The sequence below is a fragment of the Oculina patagonica genome, chromosome 1 (genome assembly GCF_052425735.1).
Source record: "Oculina patagonica isolate OP01 chromosome 1, crgOcupat, whole genome shotgun sequence".
Classification (NCBI taxonomy): domain Eukaryota; kingdom Metazoa; phylum Cnidaria; class Anthozoa; order Scleractinia; family Oculinidae; genus Oculina; species Oculina patagonica.
In genome coordinates, this window is record NC_135758.1 from 20181282 (window position 1) to 20192288 (window position 11007).

General features: G+C 39.5%; 2 protein-coding genes across 2 annotated transcripts; both read left to right on the forward strand.

Annotated features, from left to right (window-relative positions):
* The first annotated feature begins 1349 nt into the window (after positions 1 to 1349).
* On the forward strand, positions 1350 to 2251 carry LOC144661332 (uracil-DNA glycosylase-like). Its single transcript, XM_078522061.1, has one exon. It carries the CDS (start codon positions 1387 to 1389, stop codon positions 2185 to 2187), a length of 801 nt encoding a protein of 266 aa, XP_078378187.1. The 5' UTR covers positions 1350 to 1386; the 3' UTR covers positions 2188 to 2251.
* A 5957-nt stretch (positions 2252 to 8208) lies between these two features.
* On the forward strand, positions 8209 to 9828 carry LOC144649189 (uracil-DNA glycosylase-like). Its single transcript, XM_078508650.1, has 2 exons — positions 8209 to 8294; positions 9167 to 9828. Exons 1-2 carry the CDS (start codon positions 8243 to 8245, stop codon positions 9619 to 9621), a joined length of 507 nt encoding a protein of 168 aa, XP_078364776.1. The 5' UTR covers positions 8209 to 8242; the 3' UTR covers positions 9622 to 9828.
* Positions 9829 to 11007: the final 1179 nt, after the last annotated feature.

Consider the following 11007-nt stretch of genomic DNA (forward strand, 5'->3'; position numbering starts at 1 on the left):
CCAACAATGCGTGCTGCGTGGCCAGCAAATTGTTCCTTTTCGTACCAGCAGTGTGTCTGTCGTACTTTGTGCTATAGCCCACTGGTTAAGAGCAGGCATTAACTGAAAATCTTTATTCTTTTATGTAGATTGACCGTCTTGAAAAGCAACTTGTTCAGCAATGAAGCTTGTGGTTTTTGTTCTAAGCGCTTGTCTTTTGGCTCTCTGTGATGGTAAGTTGTATTTGCTATATCTATGTGTGAATTAAAAATCTATATATATCGTTCCCAAGTTCAACATAGAAAAAAATCCGAAAAAAATCACCATGAGAGTGATTTTTAGGTTTTATCCACTGAATGAAAGTCCAATCACATTGATTCATTCAAGGTTTGTCTCTCAGGGTGAAACACTCAAACAAAGAAAATGTTCGGACAAAAACTTTCGGACGTTTTTTTCTTTAGCACATTTCGAACGTTCTTGATATTTCTGACTTTCCGGTATTTCTCTGAGACAATACAACTGGCGAATAATACTAAAAGTATTAAAAATAGCTCCTTTAAAACTGTTCGGTTGGAACGCAACAAACCACAAGACATATCATGCTCGAGCATACGGTACAAAACAATGAAACATTCTTAAAACATACGTCTAACGAGACTGTTCATTTAATCTTTAAAAGCCGGCACTTCTTCCCAATATTGATAATTGGTATTCTGTTGTATTTTATAAGCTTTGCTTGTTTTAAAAATGCCGAAATATCATTTACCTAACTTACTAATCCAAAATGTTCGCAGTACATTTTTGTTCGGTCGAAAATTAAATATTCAGTTCGGACACTTTTTTATACGAAAAAATTTTGCATCCGAACATTTACGTTGTTTAAGTAAAACTGAAATGATATGAGTAATCATGAGTGCATGAAAGAACTAACGTTCTCATAGAACAGGTTTGCAAATTTTCAGCGCTTAGTTTATAGATCTTTTATTTTCAGGAATAGTTTTTACCTTTGTGAATTTTGGAAAAATGTATAAAAACATTTTTCTCCTGTTGAAAGTTACGGCAAACCCTTGCGTTTAGAGCAAAATTGAGGTTTTTTATCGTAAAGAAATGTTTTTTTGAATTCAGTTTTTCCATACGTGAGCAACACATTCTCACATTTTTCAAATTCTCTTGAGCTTATTACTGTCAAATGGCGTCATAGCCGAATATTAGGAAGACAAAATTCGATTAACATCATTCTTGAGGCAAAGTGGCTTATGCTTATATCAGAATTATTAAACACTGTAACTAACACACCTTTCCCTCCATTGCATTCTTCGTTATCTTACAGGTCGCTCAGACCTGGCGTCGCACGATACCATGTGCAAGGATTTACTCGAGAACGCCGCCTATGAGACACACACTCTTATGCAGATCCTCTACGATTCTGACTGCCAGCCGAAAGGATGGGAAGGATTCTTCAACCGAGAAGACGTCAAGAAAATGATGCAAGAAATCTCCGATCGCCTCCGAAACGACTCCCAAATCCAAGGGCTTGGACTAAATCCAAAAATAGGATGGATTTTCAGAGCATTTCACATGGTTCCACCTGAAGAAGTAAAGGCCATAATCATGGGCCAAGACCCAGCTCCTCAACCCGGGCTAGCAACAGGGCTCTCATTTAGCCTTGATCCCTCGGTACACCCCAGGCTGGTTCAAAGCGTACTGAGAGTGATCCTCGAGGCTCGGAATGAGGGGTACTGTGTTGATCCATCCAAGGGAAGTTTAGAAAAATGGGCTAAGCAGGGCGTTCTATTGCTTAATACAGCTTTGACATTGATTGAAAACAAAATTGGTTCGCACATTCCACTGTGGAGAGAATTTAGTCGAGAAATGATGAAGTACATCAACGAGAAAACCAATCCATCAGTTTGGATTCTCTGGGGTAGCAAGGCAAAAGCGCTGGAAAGTAAAATCGATACAAATAAGCATTACATTGTTAAGGGGGGTCACCCATCACCTAGGGCGCCTGCTAGTAAGTTTTTTTGTCAAAATTATTTTTTCTGTGCCAACGAGTGGCTGTGCAAAAAAGGGCGTGGTACGGTAGATTGGAACCTACTTCCTCTACCTTGTAAGAAACACGCAAGTCGCTTGTATGGCAGAAAGTATTCAGACCCAGGCTTCTCCGAGAAAGAGGAGTGTGAAATGCAACCATGTCCTGCATTTTAAAATAAGGTCTCTAACATTTACCAGTTATCAGAGTATTGCTCGAATTAGAGAATATGGGTAAATAATGGTGGAAATTATACTATGGTAAAGCTTGTGTTAGATTCCATAAAAAGGTGCATTCTTCTGTTCTTGTTACATTGGAAAAGGGGAACAAATAAAGCTGTCAAAAATCAAACAAACTCAAGTCTCCTTCAATCAGGGTATGGATTGCATAGTAATAATTTGATATCACCAACACTGTTAACCGACGTTTGGCACATTTTTTTATATTTTGACGGTGGACCACTGAACACAGATTTTAAACTCTAATTTGCCAGCTTAATATTCATTGTTACCATAAAATATTCGGCCGTACGTTTATTATTTACTCTAAAACATTGATTTATAAAGCAAAATTATAGGTTTTGGAGCATAAATTTAAGTTGTTATATACCTAGCTTTTGTCAAAATATGTCACTTTCGCTTTCAATTGGGCTTTAATTAGAAAGCATTAATACCTGTATATTAGAAAATGGAACATTTTACCTCATGAGTATGCATTTTTAATTCACAGAGACGAACCTTTTACAATTTTTTACTGTTATTTAGAGCAACTGTTTCTAGATACGTCCACTCCAAAATTTGGTATTTGTTTTTGAAAGGAATTGGTTAGTATTACCAATGCAACGTCAAAAGGGTGCCACTTTTGAGAAATGACGTGCTCCACCGATGTACCCAGTGAAAAACCTTTGTCAATCTTTAATGAATTTCTTTTATCCTCTTCACAAAACAACGCCATAAATATCTCAAACTCTACAGTGAAATCACGAGCGAGCTTGCGTTTTGATTATTTTATGACATTATTTTTCTAATAGTCTATTGGAGTTTATACAACAACCGAGCTACTGTGCGACTTGTGATTGGTTGATGCCTGTCATCTATTTGAGTACAGATGACGTCACTGCGTGGTGTGACTCGCGCGCGTGATGAAAGTTCATAGTCCAAATCAGTGTTGTCGGCAGTTTTTCAAAACTCGCGAGTCACAACAAAACAAAAATGTTCAGCTTAATATTTAAAGATCTACAGTTAGAAACAATATCAGCCAAGTCATATTTGCCTTTCGAAACGTTTAACTGGGCTAAGCAAGCTTAAAGTAGACAGTGAATGGTTCGAGAAATTTTCGAAATCTATAGGAGTTTGTCCGATGTTGAACAGTTGGACGACGCCGTGGAAAATCCATGAATGGCAGTTGAACGCTTAGATCAAAGCTTACAGAATTGAACAACTTTCCAAATTGAACAAATTTTAGTTTTTTCGTTGATGTTTTAATTTTCTATTCTGACAGTGTTTGTTGAAGTTTACAAGTACAAAAGACAAATCAAAAGAACCAAGAACGAGTGCAACAAATATTACTTTGCTACGCTTAAAGTGTTTAACTATAGAATAATCCTCAATTATTTTATACAATAACAGAAGACTTCAGTACACTTCAGTGTGAGCAATGCCGCTACCGGTGAGCTTAAGTTGTTTTCATTTCACAATAAAGTTTTCCGTAACCACGAAGCAGTGTTTAACCGATTTGATCTGTACATAAAAAAATGGCAGATCGCTACTCGCCTTACCCAATTTCATTTCCAGTTCTCTCGAGTAGCTGGAGAGGAGGTGCTGTGTAACCGTTGGTTGAAAAACTTGCGTAACATGGCTTAACCAATCAAATATACAGTAAGATATATATTCACGTTGTTGCTTTTTAAAGTGCTACTATGACCAAATTTTTGCTTTTCTTCTCGTCTTTTCCTAAAGTCACTTTGTTCAATAAGTCTATATTTAACTAGCGCGCTGTAATTTAGAACGCTTTGGAACACTCTTCCCAATTTCTTAAAGAAAAGTGAGAGTCTACATTGTTTTAAAAATGGCCTAATTGATTTTTACGCATCTAGCCTTAAGGACATTCATCATTTTACAGTTTTTTAATTCTTAATCCCTATTTTTAGAAATTTCTGTATTTTAATTCAAATTTTAAATTGTATATATTATGTAGTTGTAATTTGTAATCCGAGGGCCGCTTGTTTGTCAGTAGTTTTTACTGTTTGCCGTTACCCTCTTTTAATAAAGTTGATTGATTGATTGAACGTTGCGAGCGATATAGGCCTTGAAATAGCTTGCCGAAAATCGTGGAAAACCCGTCCGCCATTACTCGGACGTCTAAAGTGAGCCAGCGACTGTACTGAAAAGCGGATTTACGCATGAGTTGGATCGTGACGTCATATGCGCATCGTCGCTTCGAGCTTCGAGTGTTCCAAGAGAGCAGCCTAGTACCCAGGCGTTCCCTTCCCGCTTATCGATTTGGCGCGAAATTCTTGTCGTCACCGAATGACACTGAGCGGCCAGCACACCAACCCGTTCCCAGGCCTTTACGTGGACCTCGCGCTCGCCCGAGAGAGGAGGAGAACGGCTAGGGAGTAGGCTGCCAAGAGAGAATAAACAGGGTTATAAAAGATATTTTCTTCGACAAATTCTTCGTCTAGGTTGCCCGGTGGCGAAACCGAAGAGAGCCGCAACGAAGAGACATTGCAATTTTAATAGCGGTATCGTTTCTTATAATGAGAATTTTTAAAAGCCGTTTGCCGTCGGTCTGTATGCAAATACTTCAATATTTGTTTCGTTCGATGAGGTTTTGGCGCTGTATGCCTGCAAAGAAGCTGCCGTATTGTTGTCCGATCGAAGCACCGATCGAAGAAGCCTCGAAGAACGAAGAGGAACGGCGATTCAGGGACTACATACGTTTGAATACATGGTATGATGAGAAAAACGTAGTTGAATATTTAGGATAAAATGTCTGCAATGTTTGAATTAATAGAGCTGCATATACATGTAGGTTGCTATTGCCGTTTGCGAAGAATTGAAATGATCTTAACTGTTGTTTTCATTCTTGTAATCTATCATACACGCCATGGGCATAAAATCTAACCCAGCTGTTTATTCCGAAAAAAGCTTTATAAACATGAAATAATGTAAAATTTATACGGAAAAATTAAAGTCAACAAGATGGTGCAGGTGATCAATGGATTTAGCTCCTTGAGTTTTATGCAGTTTTACCTTCCTTGACTACAATACAGGTAATAAACCTTCTTTTATAAAACTAAGTGTTTTAATGGGTGATAACACCACAGGCAGACCACCCTATGTGTTCGTGGTTAATTATTGTCGTTGACATGAGATGAACAAAAGAAATTTTGAAATCTATAAGGGCTACTGAAATAAAGCTCTGGAAATTACATATCTAAACTACATTTCGCTCTAACTATCTCAAAAGATTTTTAATGAAACGTTTATCGACTCGCGTGTTGTATTTCTTCGCCTGCGCGAGCCGTTTAAGGCGCCGTTTTAACTGATTTAGCCGGCCGAAGGTCGGTAAGAGAGCGTGCCTCTGTGACCAGGAGAGCTATGCCAGCGGGATCTTAGGCTCCTGGTAGGGCTTTCCATGCTGGACAGGTCAATGGGTAAAGGCCTGACGAACAGGATCACCTCTCCTAGAGGCTAAAGGGGTTGGCATAGGGCTAACAACCCTATCTGTAAAAAATACTTGTTACGGAAACATTGACAACAACTTCAAGGCAGCAAGACTTGGGAGAGGAGGGACCTTCAATCAAGGGAGTATGACGCGATGCAGTGAAAGCCGTCCGGAAGCTATGTTGCCGACTCCCCTTCTTACTCCCAAGAGAATGAACCCTCAGGGGAAGAGAAGAAGAGGTCGCCCCAAAAACAGCTGGCGTCGCGACACGGAAACAGAGCTAAAGTTAATGGATTTCGCTTGGCAAGATGTTGTGCGGAAAGCCCAAGGTCGAGCTCGCTGGTGAGCTGTTGTCAATGGCCTATGCTCCACCTGGAGCGATGGGCCTAAGTAAGTAAGTAAGTATGACCTTTCATTCAGAGAGAGATTATCCTAGCCATTTCATTCAAAAATGAAAAAGACATTCTGAACGTTTATGCATTTTTGGGAACAAGAGAGCGTTTTACATTTATAACATTATGCAATTAAGCTTTTAAGTACGAAATTACTGTTAGCAGTACGAAGAAACGTGATTCTCGCTGTTTTTCTAGTGGTACATACGTTTTCTAATGATCCCCCTAGAATTCTCCTCCATCATTTTCTTGTCATTTTTCTTATTGTACCGTTATTCGCGAGGAAAAAATAAGAGACCAAAGAACCAGTCTTACAAGCCTCAATCAAATGTCATTGTAGTTTTAGCGAATTTCTGGTGAATATTTTTTTAAATGGAAGCGTAAAAGAATGATTAAATTGTTCATTATGTCGGTTATGATAATTTCTAGACATGTACCCAAAAATCAAATCTTTCCTTTTTTTTAGGCATATGTGAACAATCAAAAGTTTGAGAGCAACCTGTTAGTTTCAGATAGCTTCATTGATGAGGTCCAGATTTGTAGAAATAGAAATGTTGCGCCTGTGTATAGCGCTCCCTTCAGATAATATATTTATCTCGGTGCACTTTTGTTATGTTTAATTTAAAATTTGTTTATCAATCAAGTGAGAAAATACCATCACGCAAAACTTTGATCTAAAATGAAATGCGTATGGGATCTCACAGTACAGAAGTTAGGTGTTATAGCAAGCACCGAGGCAATTCAGAAATTAAAAAAAAGCTCACTTATTTTGCTAAATTTTTCACGACATACAAGAGGAAAATAACAAGCAAAAAGAGCTTGGTAGTCAAGAGCAACATGCATTTTCACAAAGGCCGCACACTGTTAAAAGCATGCATTAGACAAGCGTTCATCTAAGACCAGCTCTAATTGCATTTTCTGTCGATCTGGTTGCCAGGCTCAAAGGAAAAAAATGAATTTTTCAGTCAAATACTTTTAGTTCTAGTTCTGAATATTTAACGTTCTGTCTTTTCCCGTCATTATTAATGTTAAACATTAATAAGTGATAAGTGAAACTAGTAAACTAGACTCGCTCGCTCTAGGGGACCTGAATAGAAATCATACTTTAGCTGGCCAACGTGTCCTTCGCTATAATCAAATTTTGGATGTAACATTTTAGGGGTTGTCTCCGATACTTCCATAGTTCGAAAAAGAAGGATGAAGGGAATTTTTTAGTAAGCAGTCTTCACTTTTAAATTTAAACTCCATGTCTATTAAAGGCACGTTAATAATGGCTACTACTAGGAGAATTGAACGTAAAAGAGAAAGAGAGAATTTGGCACCGGATCTCCGACATGTCGCATTGTGAAATGTCATTGTTATTTATCAGGAGTTTGCGAAATTCTGGTGGGGAAATGTTTTGAGTATAAAACTGCTGCATTATGTATTACTTGATTAGACTTGAATGTTGGAAAGACAAATATACAAATACAAGCTAAAATCAGTGTTTTTTTACAAGTACGCGAGCGGGCCGAAAACGGGTCTAACGTAACATAAGGAGTGATGACACATGTATTTCTATTGGTTGAAGACCCGTTTATCAAACTGTTTAAACTAATTAAAGTAAATATGTTGTTTGGTATTCCAAGACAACCGAATTTTCACGCAGCTATTTCTAAAAGATACGTGTCGCTTATCCATATGTACTGGTAATAGATCTTCTATAATCTTAAGGAGGCAGCTTTTTCTTTGTCCCAGTCTAAAAGCACATTTCAGCAGGAAGGAAGTTGTTTCAAATCTTATTCGACTGAATAATTGACTATCTTTACACATTGACCATATACTTTTATAAAATTTAAACTTAAAAATGAATCCACTGTTATAATAACAATCAAGTTTTACTGCCGAAAGTATATAACAAAATCTTCTAAAAAAATAGCTGAAGGAATATTTCGCAAGAAGTGGACCGTTATGGATAAAGAAAATTCCCTTAAACTAGGTCAGTAGGTATCGCTCGACTTTCTTAGTCCAAGGATTGTATTTTGCACGTGCTACTTGGCCGGCTCATAAACCTATTAGTACCAGTAGTGTTTCGTACTGTTTTGTAACTCACTGGTTTAGGACATACATTCGCTTAAAAACTTTATTCTGTTACTTAGATCAACCTCCTTGAAAAGCAACTTGTTCAACAATGAAGCTTGTGGTTTTTGTTCTAACAGCTTGTCTGTTGGCTCTCTGTGATGGTAAGTTGCATGTGTTTGCTCATTTGCTATATCTACATGTAAATTTAAAAGTCTAGAGCGTCGACGTTCAACATAGAGAAACATGACCAATTTTAATTTTTCACAATATCGAAGAAACAAACATCACCAGATGAAAGTAATTTTCAGGTTTTATCCACCGAGTGAAAGTACAAACACATTAAGTGGCAGACTCAGTAAAAAGGTCGGTCGCATTTGGGGTTTGAATTATGTTTTCCCTTAAACTTTGTCCAGTGAACCATCTTAAGTTATAAGAAAACGCAACCACTTATCGTTTTTGGAAATACGATCGATAAAATATATATTTTTAGAGCTCTCAACATTCCAGGCTGCAAAAGGCCTTACTTTGAGCGTGACCAGAACGAAAAATTGCATAAGTTGACGCGCTCACCGTTAAAAAGACACCAAACACAACCAAATTTTATTATTATTCCTCAGCTAAGTGTTCCTTCAAAGGTTCGAGACGCACGTTATTTTGACATATTTTGATTCACAGGTCTGTGAAAATTTAAATATTAGCAACTGTTTGATCGCTTTTTGTAAATATGTAAAAGTATGGTGTCTTCGCCGGCCTTAGTTTCTCAAGTCCAGACCGGACCATTCTAAATTCCAACTGTTTCCCCTATACGTTAGCAATATAATTATTATCATTTCACATTTTTCGAATTCTCTTGACCTGATATGGTCAAATGGCGTTATAGTCGATTGTTAGCACCCTGCCCTTGACAATGTTTTGTAATAAGAAATTCGATGTAAATCGTTCTTGAGACAAAATGGGCTTTGTGAATATTCTAGTCAGTTTGTACTACAATTAACAAACAGTTACTAAAACACATGTCCTTGTTATCTTACAGGTCGTACTCAAACCAGGTCATTCAAGCGTAACGATGACGCCTGCAAAGATTTACTCGAGACCGCCTCCTATGAGACACACACTCTCATGCAGATCGTCTACGATGCAGCATGCCAACCCAAAGGATGGGAAGGATTCTTCAATCAAGATGACATCAAGAACATGGTGCAAGAAATCTCCGATCGCCTCCGAAACGACTCCCAAATCCAAGGGCTTGGACTAAATCCAAAAATAGGATGGATTTTCAGAGCATTTTACATGGTTCCACCTGGAGAAGTGAAGGCCATAATCATGGGCCAAGATCCAGCTCCTCAACCCGGGCTAGCAACAGGGCTCTCATTTAGCCTTGATCCCTCAATACACCCCATGGTTGTCCAAAGCGTCCTGAGAGTGATCCTTGAGGCTCGGAATGAGGGCTACTGTGGCAATGCCTCCAAGGGTGTTTTGGAAAGCTAGGCTAAGCAGGGCGTTTTACTGCTTAATACAGCTCTGACCTTGGTTCAGAACGAGATTGGCTCGCACATACCACTGTGGAGAGATTTTAGCCGAGAAATGATGAAGGTACATCAACGAGAAAACCAGTCCATCAGTTTGGATTCTCTGGGGTAGCAAGGCAAAGGCGTTGGAAAGCAAAATCGATATAAATAAGCATTATATTGTTAAGGGGGGGGGGGGCACCCATCACCAAGGGCGCCTGCCAGCGCGTTTTTTTGTCAAAATTATTTATTCTGTGCGAACGAGTGGCTGTGCAAAAAAGGGCGTGGTACGGTAGACTGGAACCTAGTTCCTCTTCCTTGTGAAGACGAGGAGAGGGCAGCACGAGAGAGGGCGTGTCGAGGCCGCGGTCAGAGAACTGGAAGAGAAAGGTGGGGGGACGGGGAGTGCAAAGGTGAGGGAGGACAGCACCCAGCCCATCAGGGTGTGGAACAAGAAATGCCCAAGCACCCCCAGAGACCCCCGCCACTCGACCCAAGACCATGCGTCCGGCCGCCCCCGAGGACCAGGCAGCCAGGGGAGACGGGAGGGAGGCGGACGGGAGGCGGGGGCCGACCCGGACGAGGAGAGGGGGCGGGCACGCGCGGGGAGCGGCCGAGGGGCGGGCCGCCGCCGGCACGGACAGCGGAGCTCGGCGCTTCGGTGCACGACGGCCTTCAACACTAGTTGTTTTTCGGGGTGCTTTGGGAGCTCACTCCTTATTCTGAAATATTCATCTTCGTAGCGAACTCTTAATCTCTTCAAGTTGGCGAAAAGATCGTCGAAACTTCGTGTGATCGGCATGATCCGAGCTGAACGCTAAACCTAAGTTCGTGTTGATTTTTAATGACTTACACTGTGGGCAAACATTCTTCATAAGAAAACAGAATAATAAACACTTATAAAGCTACAAAAAACAAGTACGGTATGCTTAAAAAGAGGGACTCGAAAGAAAGTGAAGCCGCCGCCTTAAGGAGACCTGTAGCCACTGCGAACACAAAATCTTTAGCGAGAATGCTTATTCACAGAATACTTAACATTTTTCTTTTCATATCTAATAAAACGGTACAGTAAAACCCAAGGAAAAGTTATGTTTAGATATAAGCGCTGAGGAAAACTGACTGACTTGAGAACAATGCAAAACAGGTTTCAAGTGCGAGAAAATGACTCGGTTCGTTTCATCTTTTATGAAAGTTTATCGATGTATATCTTTTTTTATGTCAAGTTTTTGATCCCGCTGTTGCATAAAAGGTATGTAGTCAAGCAATCATCACTAATACGTACTCTTTGGAGCCAATGACGATATCACAAGTGTTCTCTTCCCATCGCCAAAGGTTGATGTGGTGAGCTTTAAGGTACATCGAAACA